The 13341-nt window shown below is 44.7% G+C and overlaps 2 protein-coding genes across 6 annotated transcripts in view; one reads left to right on the forward strand and one right to left on the reverse strand.

The window, feature by feature from the left end:
* Positions 1 to 13341, reverse strand: part of LOC139335125 (leucine-rich repeat-containing G-protein coupled receptor 6) — a 35463-nt gene that overhangs the window by 1651 nt on the left and 20471 nt on the right. Inside the window, exons 3-17 of the mRNA XM_070968577.1 lie at positions 13020 to 13091; positions 11057 to 11128; positions 7652 to 7867; positions 7405 to 7476; positions 5258 to 5326; positions 4703 to 4774; positions 4474 to 4545; positions 4013 to 4081; positions 3490 to 3561; positions 3120 to 3185; positions 2926 to 2997; positions 2483 to 2554; positions 1829 to 1954; positions 847 to 1001; positions 71 to 151 (exon numbers count right to left, since the gene is read on the reverse strand). Of these exons, the coding sequence (XP_070824678.1) occupies positions 71 to 151; positions 847 to 1001; positions 1829 to 1954; positions 2483 to 2554; positions 2926 to 2997; positions 3120 to 3185; positions 3490 to 3561; positions 4013 to 4081; positions 4474 to 4545; positions 4703 to 4774; positions 5258 to 5326; positions 7405 to 7476; positions 7652 to 7867; positions 11057 to 11128; positions 13020 to 13091 (1358 nt within the window). The remainder of the gene's footprint in view (positions 1 to 70; positions 152 to 846; positions 1002 to 1828; positions 1955 to 2482; positions 2555 to 2925; positions 2998 to 3119; positions 3186 to 3489; positions 3562 to 4012; positions 4082 to 4473; positions 4546 to 4702; positions 4775 to 5257; positions 5327 to 7404; positions 7477 to 7651; positions 7868 to 11056; positions 11129 to 13019; positions 13092 to 13341) is intronic.
* The window catches only part of LOC139335127 (transcription factor Spi-B), a 49298-nt gene continuing 39469 nt past the window's right edge, over positions 3513 to 13341 (forward strand). For 2 of the 5 annotated variants that reach the window (XM_070968580.1, XM_070968583.1), the window contains exon 1: positions 3513 to 3629. The gene's annotated coding sequence lies outside the window, so the exon portion shown is untranslated. Of the gene's footprint in view, positions 3630 to 5237; positions 5341 to 9182; positions 9420 to 13341 lie in introns of those variants that run through there. The other 3 variants (XM_070968582.1, XM_070968584.1, XM_070968581.1) reach the window with 3 other exon arrangements.

A 13341-nucleotide genomic window follows, 5' to 3' on the forward strand; every position in this document is an offset into this window, starting at 1 on the left:
GTAGTTGTGACAACACAATCTGCAAGCCAGTTGATAACAGCTTCATCACTCAAGGCACAACTTCATTTACCTGGAGTGGGTGTGCACTGGACACTGGTCTGTAGTTTGGATTCCTCTATTTCTAGTTGGAACTCCTCCAGGTCAGGATCATCTGGAATAAAGCACGGTCAGGGTCAAAAATCAGAGGTCCAACGCCTTGGGGCCCATCTATTCTATAAGTTTTTTTTAGCTTGTGTGAGGTTTTATCACAGCTTATTCTGCATGAGCATATATTGCATACACAGTACATTCACATTAGCTTGTGTGTGGCACTGAGCTACAGGAGGTTGGTGCAATAAGGTCGGTGATGTAATGTTCTTCTGCAATGAAAGAAAATACTGTTTGCAGATGATAATTGGCACTTGTGTGAAATTTGATCATTAGTACTGTTTTTCTAACAATTAAAGGTGAATAAATTTTAATCAGTGATATGTCATGGATTAATCATCTTTTGTTATCGTTACCCTTTGGTACACCCAGCACTTGTTTATTTTTAGCTTTAATGGTGTAGGTTTAATGGTTTTAATTTCAACTTAATTTTGGTTTATTGGTGTTTATATTTTATGCCTGCCGCAGGAATGTGTCAAAGGGTCAACACACTAGTGCGCGTCAGCTGCCAGGTAGCTGTGGTTTCATCGAGGCTCTGACATGTTTCAGTTGGGCTTGTGTCAGTTATTCGGCAATGAGCTCAGACATATGGACCTCAGATTTCCATGTATTGCTTCACCCTTCATCCCGGCTGTGCACCATGTGTGTTATATACTTTATATATGCTACCACAGATATTGTAATTGCATGCTTTCTTACAGTGTGTGTCAGCATGGATCGGGTACATGGCTACAGTTCTCTTGTGTAGGTCTTCATCAGTGTTGCTCTGCTCTGTGTCCCACTGGCTGGCTGGCTTGTAGCTATCACAGGAACCATACACACAGCACTGGTAGGCATAAGGCATCTCGATTACCCTGTAGCAAACAGATGCAAACAGATGCAACAGCATTGACATACGGTGTGACAAATGCACCAATAAATGGTCATTTTAGCGTGGTAATGTTTGACCATTACCAGCTTAGCCTTTAGATACAATATTGGATATTCACATTAGGGTAGGATTCACATTACAATGGTATATTCAGATGAACATTTAAAAGCAAACCTCAAGTGCTTATGAATCAAGCAAAATTACCCATCTCTCTTTTCATCAAAAGAGAAAACCTGGGGGAAACTGTCAGTTTTCTGAAGTTTGAAGATCAGCTAACTCTGGTGTGGATGGTTGTATGCAAACATTTACTGTACATGTACAATGCTTTTGAAATGGCTTTTTGCCAGGAGTTATGTTTTGGTGTTTTGGACTACAGTAATACCGACGTTGCCTCTTGATCACCTGCCATCTCCTGCAGTGTGTCTTTGAAACTCACTCCTTTTTTTACTGCACTGCACCTTTCCAGGCCTTCAGGCATCTTTTCAAGAATTAACTTGCTGCTGACAAATGCTTGCTCATTTTTTAGCTCAGTTCAGGGATAGCTTGCAGGGAAACAGTGTAATTAGTTGATTGTCAACCTTGGCTGCTTTTGGTAAATTGGTGATATAAATAGAAAATTGTGAGGAAGGATAATTGAAGGGAAGGGAAGTGGTGCATTGTTCCTTACAGCCACAGGATACACACCTGGGTAAGTTATTACCTGAAATCAGTTTTTGGCAAGAAACTAAGATGCAAAGTTCACAATGAGGACTGCGTGAAGAAAGAATAACAGAGTGTATGATGCTGTGTGTGTGAGAGTGTGTGTGTTACCTCATACGGGGGAAGTGATCAGGACTGAAGGCCTCATATAATTCTGCGTTGCCTCTCAGCTTTAGATGGGTGAGACCCCCCAAACCTGCAACAGGTACTGAGCTGAGATGGTTCTCAGTCAGATCCCTGAGATACATACAGAAAGGCACAGAGGGGGATGGGTGTCAAATCAGGCCAAGTTTTTAAAATGTGTTTTCATTACAGATATTGCCGTGGGTCATCCTTTGTAACAAAAAGCCCTTGTCTCTTAGATATTTTAAACTGCTCAGACAAGGATCCCCATCAGATTCCCTGCAGATAACACTTCCTGTCAGATGTAGTATATCTGCTTGTTTAACTGCTTGCAGTCAGTCTTCACACAAAGAAGCAGTTTGTATTGGCATGACCTGAGATGAGTCTCCTGGCCGCACAGAGGGGTTTTTCAAACAATAAATGCGTATCAGAGCTCTCTGTACACTCAGCCAAAGACAACAAGTTTTCTGCGGCACACGCATTCAAGTGTGTGAGTGTTTGTGTAAGGCAACAGCTCTGACACACAGCTTAACTTTAATTAAAGCTTCACAAATTCAGCATTCCTTCAAGGGGAGAAGAGTGACACCACAGAAAGACCAAATGAAAAGGAGAAGAGGCTCAGTGACATCTGCGCGTACTCACAGTTTGATCAAAGAGTGAAGCGAGGCGAAGGCATCTGGGTGGATCCACTCGATCACGTTCCAGCTGAGATCACTGACGGAGAAAAGAATCAAAGTGAAATTAAATGGGCCAAAAAGGATTGTGACGACACACCGAGTGTTGCATCTCGATCACCACTAGGTGTCAGTAATAGGTCACGAGTCGACCTAGTTTGATCTTGACCAGTGCTTCCCAATCTTTTCGGTTTATGGCCTCTTGAAATGAAGGCTACTTGTGACACCTCATCATACTATGAGTGGTTTCTCCGCACGTTGTTTTATTTAGAAAAAATGTACAAAATTGTGTGCAGCAGAATTATGTTTTGTCTTTCCCATCCTGTTAATCATCTGATGAAACCTCAGACATGTCTTAACCCCCAAGGTTGGGAACCAGAAAATGAACTTTTACAATCCCGGCTGACTTACAGTGCTCTGAGAGAGGCGAGCTGCTGGAAGGTGTTTGACTCTATCCTCCTGATTTGGTTATGCTGTAGCCCTCTGTTGAAAAAAAACACATACAGATATAGATAAATACAATATAAAATCTGCAGGAGAACAGACAAAAATGTTGATTTTGATGCATATGTGCGTGCAGTTGTGTTTGGCCTTGAACTACTCACATCTCCTGCAGTGCAGAGCAGTGGTAAAAGCTGGGCAGTTCCTCTATCTGATTGTAAGACAGCTCCCTACAACAATACACAAAGCACACACACAAAGCACACATAAACACAGTGACCAGCTGTGGATTTATAGCGTGGGAAATTATGGGGGTGACAGGATTATTTGGGTGAACAGTGGGCTCTGTGAGCAAGGCGATATAGCAGGACAATAATTTTTTTGGGGGGGGGGGGGGTGTGATTGGATTTCATAGCACAGTGATTGTACAAATGATTGCTTGAGGCCACAACTCACCACAGTTGGGTTTTGTGTATCAGTTTTTCTACCTCTCACTCTTTAACACCCCCCCCCCCCGTGTGTGTGTGTACTCACAGCACTCTGAGGCGAGGCAGCTGCTCACATAGATCCAGAGGGAGAGCTGAGAGACCGGCCCGAGTCAGCGTCCTATAAAGAAAAAGAGAATCCTCTGATCATTGTTGAAGTGCAAGCAAGCGAAAGGATCCCCCAGTTCTGTGAGTCTAACTCAGGCAGACAGGGAGCTGTGTAGGTTCGCCAAACCTGTCACTGGCTGGCATAACTAGCTCACACCTCCATATCCCTTGTCTGAGTCTCCTGTTCTGTCCCTTTCTCTCCTTGAATCCTAAAACACACATATGCTCTCTTTTTGTTTCTCCTGGCTTTCTGTGTGTGCCTCCCTCCTGCTTGTCCATATCTCCCTCCATCCTTTTATCTCTTATGTCCTTGAACCCATGGGATTGTATGTCTGTCCTCAACCTCTATGTCTTTTCACATTCTTTGTTGTTGTACGTGGGGATGCCCGGCTAGGTGACTTAATACTGTGTGTGTGTGTGTGTGTGTGTGTGTGTGTGTGTGTGTGTGTGTATGAGACACTCACAAAATTTCCAGACTGGTGGTTCCTTTCAGATCGGGAAACTCTTGAATCTGGGTTGCTCCGTTCAGGGAACTGCAGTCAAACAGGAAGAAAAGTGTCAGAAAACGCTCTCTTTCTTTCCCTCTCTCTCTCACTCTCACACACACACACACACACACCTACACACACATGCGTGTGCACGCAGACCTTGTCTAACAGCTCATTTCAGCCATCAAACTTTCCTCCAACATCAACACGGGCTGTTTTGGCCGTCTCACTAGACATCATAAGTCACACCATTCAACATGTTCTTACAACACACTCTCTCTTACCACATCAACACACGGCACAGCAATACGCTAACACAACATCATTCAGTAGGCCATTACACATGTCCACTCAACTCTCACTGCTGGGGACAGAGGATGATTTAAACAGTGTTTGGGCTAACTCACTGGAATGGTTTCTACTGACCGCATACTTACAGTGTGTGCAACTTAGGTAAGAACTGGAAAGCGGATTTTCCCACAAACTGGATGGGGTTCTCATAGAAATGACTGCAAGAAAAGAAAGAGGAAAAAAAATATTTGGACATATTCTGATTAATTTGTTTGTGGGAATGAGTTGTGTTGTACACGATGTTGACAAGAAATAGCAATTACGTGTTTATGTAATACAGTATGTGACCATTGTAGCATAAAGCATGAAGCTCACATGGTTTGGAGCTGAGGGTTTCCCACGAAGGCCCTCTCAGGGATGGCTTTGATATTGTTGTTATGGAAGCCCCTGCAAATATAAAAACGTACTGTTACTCAGGCAGTCTGTCAATATGTTTCTGATTTTGTGTGTGTGTGTGTGTGTGCGTGTGTGTTTGGAGGAGAGACAGAGTGTGCTTGTGAGCGAGAGGCAAGTCATATGTCCTCATGTTGCACCTGCCATTGCACAGCTGAAAAACATTTTTGGATAAATGAGATGTAAACACGCACACATACACTGTATCTGTGACACATATGCACGCTGCGGAACATCTGCTGAAGCTGAGGGAAAACAGTGCGTGCGTGCGTGCGTGCGTGCGTGCGTGCGTGCGTGCGTGCGTGCGTGTGTGTACGTGCAGGCAAGCCGGTGCGTGGGTGTGTAGGCAGCACCTGCTTAGGGCGAGAGAGATTGTATCCGAGTGCCACATTAAAATCACTTAACGGGATTACTTGGGATAACGCAACCATGATAGTCATGTCGGGCAGGTGTGTTTCTCTGTGTGTGTGAACTCACAGTTCCTGAAGCTTGCTGAGTGTCCTGATGGCCACAGGGAACTCCTGCAGATCATTGTAGTTTAAATCCCTGCCAGCGAGACAGTAAGATAAACAGTTATAATTACATATATATATAAATGTATACTGTATATATGCATATATTTAGAACCATCAACTATGATACATGATATTCTGTGTGCAAGAAAGTGTGTCTTATTGCATATGTATACGTAGTCATTTCCTCTGCTCTGTCAGAGGCTGACAGCTGTAGAGTGTGAAGTCTGGTTGTGACCCTTGACCTTTGCTGCTCTGACCTGATTATTTAGGTCTGTCTCTGATTAGTTTCCCAGGAAACGCTGTATCAAAACACCGCTAATCACGCAGGTGGCAGGAAAAGGGGTTTTATTGTATTTCTTGTCTGTACATGAGTATGCACTGCGGATTTGCTGGCGCACATGGGAAAAAGCGTGTAGAGAGCATGTTTGTATATACATGGTACGTCTGTTACCATATTAAGACATGTGCCGGGGTATGTGTGCATCTATGTGTGCTGTCTGTGATAATTCTTAGCCGTCCGGGTCAAAGGATATCTAGCAGTACTAAGTCATTGTCAACTGGATTTATTTTTATTCTTTTCAAGTATAAGACAACAAAAAATGCCTTTGATGAAGTACTTCAAGATATATATGTGTGTTTTTCCCCGAGCAGCAGTGGATGTTGTGAAATGTTTGTCTGTCTGTCTGTGTCTGCTCTGTCTTGTTTGCATATGCTGTCACGTTTTCCAGCAGTCCCCTGGACGGCTCCTCGTAGTAATGATTTTATAATGCACACTAGGGGTTGGGGAGGGTGGTGGTGATGCAGATGGTCTCTCGTATTTCTCATAAGCGAGGCCGCTGTGAGAGATTAACCCCTCATACCAGCGCGATCCCCACGTCAATGACACCTGTCATCTTATCCCGCTGAATCATCTGTCTCTCCTCGCCGCTGACGGCCCAAACACTTTAACACACACTATTCTGGTCCAGAGAGCTCCATCCCTCTTTTTCTCATTCTCTAGTTTCCCTTCATCCCCTTAACCACGGCTCCTCTGACTTGCACCCTGTTCCCTCACGTTTCCTAGCATGGATAATGGCTTTCAAGTCGAGCGTTAAGCTTGTGGGTGCACAGGCAGAAGTGCTTGCTTATCAGCACACGCATGCATGTGCCCACACACACGCTCATAAAAAGGAACGCATAATTTTTTTTGCACCTCAACAGGTTGTTAAGGAGCATGCCAGAAACGGTGTTTTCATCAGACCACCATGAATTTTGCAGGAGACACCATTTCACTCGCTTTCTTTCTCCACCTCCTTCCTAAGACTGTGTCAGTTTCCTGCGGTTTCCATATTGGTGTGTGGTTGGGATCTAGTTATCAACACTATGGCACGTATACGCTCAAACAGCTCTCCTGTGGCCACGCTGAGCCATATAATATTTGACCTCAGCGCTGCTTAGCAATTACTTTTACAAAACACAGAGGGATCTGTTGATGTTACTTCAAGGTAATCAGAGAGGAACTTTTCATCCTCGCATTCCTGTCGCTCATTTGTTGGTTGCGGTTTTGAAAACGTTCAAGCACCTGCTGAAATTACCAGGATATTAATCATTATGACTGCATGATTTAGCGCTACACTTCATTATTCTCTGGCACACTTGGTGCATTTCATTTATAAAAACACATTGATTTCAGGTGTTCCAAGTACGCTTTCACGCACAGAAAGAAATAAGGCTGTAGTCATGCACACGCTGTGAGTGAATTGATGGCTTTTACTTCTCTTGCCTTTTTGAGGTTATATTTCAGGGAGTTCTTCATATATCTTCAAGTTATTCTAAGGCAATGCGATTGTTGTAAACATCACCGTACTGAATGAATGTTGATACTTGTGGATACTTTGTCATCACAGGGGCTGCATCGGTGTTTGGGGGAAACAGAGGAGGTACTCATTTGGGCCTATGAAATGAAATCACTTCAAGATGCGTGCGTGTGTGTGTGTGTGTGTGTGTGTGTGTGTGTGTGTGTGTGTGTGTGTGTGTGTGTGTGTGTGTGTGAATGAAATAGTGAAATTTGTAGTAACTGCTGCCCAAAAAGCATGTGCGCATGCATGTGATTGTGTGTGTCATACTCACAGTGTCTCCAGACTGTGTAAACCTTCAAAACATCTCGCGCCCATGCTCTGGATCTGGTTGTTATGGAGATGCCTGGAAAAAGGCCACAAATATTTTTCAACAAATCAGAAATTACCTCCTCAAAAACGTTTCCACACTGCAGTCATCACCGCCCTGTTCTAAGTCAACGGAACAAATAATTTCCCTGGTAAGCTGAGAAAGCCAGACTCAGGAGAGTTTTAAGTAAACAAATCAAGATGTCACTTACAGTACGACAAGGGCGGAGAGGTTGGTGAATGCATAATCTGGGATGTGTGTGATCTGGTTGAGGGCCAGCGTCATGGCCTGCAGGGATGGCAGAGAGTCCAGGGCTGTCACCGGGATCTCCGTCAGGGAGTTGTCGTCCAACCACAGGTGTCTTAGAGAGCGAACCCCTCTGAAGGCCCCAGCCGGAACCTCAGACAACAGGTTAGCATCAAGACGCCTGCAGGGTGAGATAATCACTAAGACTAAGAACAGTATGTCTGCTCATGTGCATGTGTATCCGTGCTTGTGTGTGCGCATTAGAGGTTGTGTGTAGTGCCATTGAATCACTTTGGCTTACAGGAAGGTTATTATGAGAATTACACATCCTTAATTCTCCTTCTTTCATCTTTGCTGCAGCTTCTTAGAGGCTCCTCATTTCTAATTTATTCCCATGCTAAATAAGCCATGTCAAACTTCACCAGCACAGACACGTATGAAATGTAAGATGAGAAAAACACAGACACGAACGTGTAGGAACAGTTGCGGCCAGTCTGTTTTATTCTACCTCACTTTATTTATGTTGTGTAAAGCCAACTTCCCTCAGTGTCTGGAAAAGGGGAAAAAGTGAAGGAGGGAGGAATATTTAAAGATGCATCTTCAGCTGTTCCTCCCTCCTTGACTCTTTCCATTGGAGTCCCGCTGTCGCCATCAGTCCCTGACGTTTCCACCACTCAGACACAAACACTCCTTTCAACTGATGAATTTATGACACCGGACACACACACGCACACACACGCACACATATATGTGTATGTATATATATTTATACTCTCACACATACACTTTCATCTCTTCAACCAAACAAATTTTTGTCCTCACTCTCCCCCTGTGTCCCTCACCCTACTGACAGTGAGTGTGGACTGCGACACGCACATACCCCACGTAAATGCACACATGCATACACACTGTCCATTGTGATGAATGATCCCCTCAGGGCAGAGTTGACAAGTTGAGACCACTTCCTCCTGCTATTCTTCTTTCTTTGGCCCTTCACACTCGTTCATTAATCTCCTTTTCCTCCCTCCGGCCCCTCTCGTACTCACATTTTGTTTCGTACATCTTCATTGATGCAGTCCCAGCCGCTGCGAACCCCTTTCCGTCTCACTCCTTAACTCTTGTTCGTCTTTCAAACATCCTCCCTTATCAATCTTCCACCGCGGTTCTTTGATTCTCGCGCTACAGCTCCTCCTCAGCCTCCTCACCCCTCAGAGGCTTCGCCAAACAAACAGCATCATCAAAGTGAAATCTGAACTTGAACTCTGAACTCTGGGCTTTTCTCCCCAGGGAAATTTTCCATCAGGAGAGGCAACTGTATACACTGGCAGATGCTCACACACACACAGGCAGGCAGGGAAACACCCTCCAGCGTACATGTTTATACGCATGAATGTGTATACGTGCTCACAGAGCTTCAAGAAATTTTCATCTTGTCTACTTCCTGAGCGCACATTTTTTTGTTGTTGTTGTTTTTTTGTCCCCCTCCCAGTGTTAAACCCCGTCCTTTTCCATCCTGTGCGCTCCAACTGTGGACATTGTTTGTCCCTGACCTTAATCGCAGGATGAAAGCTGCGGAAGACCCTTCAACTTTCTGGTTGTTCTCTAGGGCAAAATAATAATTGCTCCTCTGGGTGGACCTGCCAGGTCTCCAGAAGGTCCAGACAGAACCAGGAATGTTCCACGGAAGCCAATAAAGCAGCAACTATTTCCTGTCCGTCACATCAAAGTCTGAGGTACGATTACGGCAGAGAGAAATAGAGACAGAAAGAGAAAGTTCTCTTAAGTGATCCAGGAGATCTGTGGAACCTGCCTCCACTTGTTCAATTCTCCAGATGGCCAAAACTTTATACAAGGGAGAACTTGGAGGAGCATGTTTCACTAGCATCGAGTCAAATCTCTAAAAACAGGGTTAAGATGATTAACTTGAATTGTGGAACTCCTCAGTAGTCATTACACAGCTTAACCTGTGGGCTGGGACCCAAAACACGTCTGTCTGCCTCTGATGGCACCGAACTAAACAACAGCACTCGCGCTGTGTTGTAATTAGCCTTTTCAAAACGGTGAGACAAATTTCTTGACTCAGTCTCAGTTCTCTGCTGACAAAAGGATTCTTGTCCGAGATTAAGACGCGATTTATTTCAGATGAAAGCCTCCTTGATACATTTATACCAATTCAAAGCCTGTGTGCTGTCTGAGATGCTGTCTCTCTTTCTTTTTACCTGGCGTGTTTTATGTCAGTGAGAGGCGCCGACAAGCTTCACTCTCCAAAGCCTTTCCAGTAATCTTTCTCCGCTGGGCTTATCATTACTGTAATGACAAGGTGCGTCTCTATACACTGGCACTGTGTGTGTATTGTGTGTGTGTGTGTGTGTGTGTGTGTGTGTGTGTGTGTGTGTGTGTGCATGCGTTTTTTCATTACTTGAGACTATCTCTGTGTGAAGAAATTGAGAGACCACACACTCACACGCTTGCGTGCACACAAGCACACACACACGTAGACTGAAGACATAGACAGAGACATCATCGTGACAGAAAATTGTGAGGTTAGACATACACTCTCACAAGGACACCCTGAGCCACAGTGCTATACGTGTGTGCAGATGTGTGTACAGATGTGTGAGTGTCTGTGCAGGCTTGGTGTTGAGGAATAGCAGGACTGCTTAATACCAGACAGGGAAACGCTGTTGGTGGTAGAAGAGTTACGTGTGCACGCCCCCTCCTCAGTTGAAACCCCAGCGATGTGAGTGTGTGATGAAGGAAATGGCTTTACGGATATTTACAAAAAATTATTAATTTGGAAAGCAGAGGAGTACGTGTGCGGTACAAAGTTGGGAGAGAAGGGTAAGGTTGAGGGATTACAGATGAGGTGGTCCGCAAACATTCACGCTGACACACACACACACACACACACACACACACACACACACACACACACACACACACACAAGTACACTGACCCCACAGATGAGACAATTATGCCACAAAACACTCTCATTAGCCAGGGGGATAGCAGTGTGGGTGGTGGGAGAAGAACGGAGGAGAGGAGCGGAGGAGGAAGAGAGGGGAATTGATGGAAAATGGGGTTGTTTCACAGCTCATTGGAGATGCTCTCCCTGGCCTGCAGTGTCTGCTGTTTCCCTCATGGCTTCCAGATGCTACCATGAACTGCACTGACACAGTCAGGCTGTGACTTCCAACGTCAGGCAGTACAGCGCTGAATGCAGAACTATTGGGATCTGGTCTGTAACATGTCAGTGGTACTCTATACCTGCATTGCGGTTAGAGCTGAGATGTGTGGGTGGGTGGCCAGGGGATGAGGTAGAGTAGCATGATTAGTGTGTGTGTGCGTGTATATGAGAGAGAGACTCACAGGGACAGTAGGTTAGGTAGGTCCCATGGACCATCATCAGGAAGTCTCTCCAGTTGGTTGTTCTGTAGCATCCTGAAAGACATACCAGTTGTTGCGTTGTAGGTGTAATAGGTCTGTACGTGATGGAGTATATATGGTGTGCGTGAGGGCACATCAAGCAGAACAAATAATTCCATCGTGAGCGAAATCTGACACAAGAAGGAAAGGGCCAGTGAAAGCTTGAGGAGAAACAGAGAATGAAGAAAAGAGAAAGAGAAGCTCCTTGGGTGGGCTGCTGATGTCATTCTCAGAAGAATGGAGCAAAAAGCGAGGAGGAAGTGGGCAGCAAACAATAGCCCTCTCTCTTTCCTCTCCCTCCTTTGCTTTCTCTGTCTTTCTCTCCCTCTTTCTTTAAAGTTTTTATCGTGAGTATAGTCTTCAGTATGACGCCTTTATCGTGGCATCATAGTACCACAGTAGTCAGTCTTTGTGAGTGTAAGGCCTTGTGCCCGCAACAGTTAAACATCTTAGCTTACAGTTATTCTAAGAGTTTTCTATCTTTTCATTTGAGTGTGAAATAACCTTTCTGCCAATGCTATTTTTTTCACTTATTTGGCCACAAGTGATGGTTATACTGTTGGCATAAGACGTCTCAAGATATTGAGAGCGTAGTTCATGTATTCATTTCCATAACTCAGTTTGTCTCATGCTTTCACGTAATTCACAATAGTCTCATGTGTAAGATACAATGATTGCTTCAGTGTAGAAGAAATGCTGCTCAGGTTGGAGAGGATCAGGAGAACGTTTCCATTGGGATGATGATGCCATGATAAATACATCAATTTTTTTCCTGTTTCAAAGAAATTCCCTACAGGGAGCTTCGCTGTACTCCATTCTGGGTTCATAACCTTCTGTGTGTGTGTGTGTGTGTGTGTGTGTGTGTGTGTGTGTGTGTGTGTGTGTGTGTGTGTGTGTGTGTGTGTGTGTTTGTATCAGCAGGGACCTTGAGGTTACCCATTTGTGTTTAACACAGCCTGACTTTAACTGATATATAGAGGAAGGAAACCAACAGCTCAGCTGCTCTGAGGTCAAAGAGACTGTCCAGTGTTTGCTAGGGCATTACAGTGAGAAGCGTGAACGCTTGCAGACTTCAGGATGTGAATTCAGGATACGTGTGTCCTTCTGCAGTAATGACATAATAGCCCAAGATTCATGGCTGGATCGCTCATTCTGTCTCGGTGAATTTCACAACACAAGGTGAAAGAAGATCAACTTGTGTGCCTGGTAATCCCACAGATTCCCTCAAATTACAAACCGCAATTCTCTAGCTAAGTTTATATTCTGTGGCAGCGCTTCTCAGACTCTTGTCAGCCAGGGTCCAAAAGGAATTGAGATGGTTGCCAAGGCTTATGAAAACCTCCTTAATACCCTTGTCTTGCACCCAATAGAAATATGGCCGCAACTCATTAGATGCGTCACAAGTCAGAAAATACCACGGTTTTTATGGTTGCTTTGCACCTTTTTGTGATTTAATACTTGACGGCAGTGCTAACAGTTGGTGGCCATGGATCATAAGGCTATGCACACAGTCTGAGAAATGGGGTGTTAAGAGAACAGCTTTGAATGGCGTTTTTTAAGTGATTTTCTTCTGTCACTTGCTGTAATCTCGGTGGGTGGTGTGACTGGGAGGTCCCTGCATTACACCTGTGTGTGTTTGTGTGTGTATGTGTGTGTGTGCATGCTTACAACTGAAACAGGGCTTGTTTGGGAATGAAGGAACTGCAAGCAGGGCAGGTCTCCCCCAGCCCATAAACTTTAACTACAGTTAATGATGCATGGCCTGTGTGTTTTATTCAAGGCAGGAGCACAACTCCATCCCTCCAGAATGCTGGAGTGGAACAACCCACCTGGGATGAGGACTAAACCACCCGAGTGTGATGGGGAAGGAGGGAGGGAGGGAGGGAGGGGGGAGGAGGTTACTTACAGAACTTTGAGGTTGTGGAGACCCTGGAGAGCGTGGCCTGGGATATACCTCAGCTGATTCCCTGAGATACGCCTAGGAGAGAAACACGGAGATCAAACGGGAGAAAGCAAAATATAAAAGTGAAAAATGAAATATAAGCACATGCGCTAAAAACTTTACAAGTCTCATAAGAGAAGTTTTGCCTTTTGCCTTATCCTACGTTTTTGGATTGAGCTGTGATATGCCTTCAGGCTTCAGTTCCTGCCTTGGGGTTACTGTTGGGGCAGTATGCAAATAACAATATTCTATTCCCTTCAATGTGGTTACTATTGGCCCAAAGCAC

The sequence above is a fragment of the Chaetodon trifascialis genome, chromosome 8 (assembly GCF_039877785.1).
Source record: "Chaetodon trifascialis isolate fChaTrf1 chromosome 8, fChaTrf1.hap1, whole genome shotgun sequence".
Taxonomy (NCBI): domain Eukaryota; kingdom Metazoa; phylum Chordata; class Actinopteri; order Chaetodontiformes; family Chaetodontidae; genus Chaetodon; species Chaetodon trifascialis.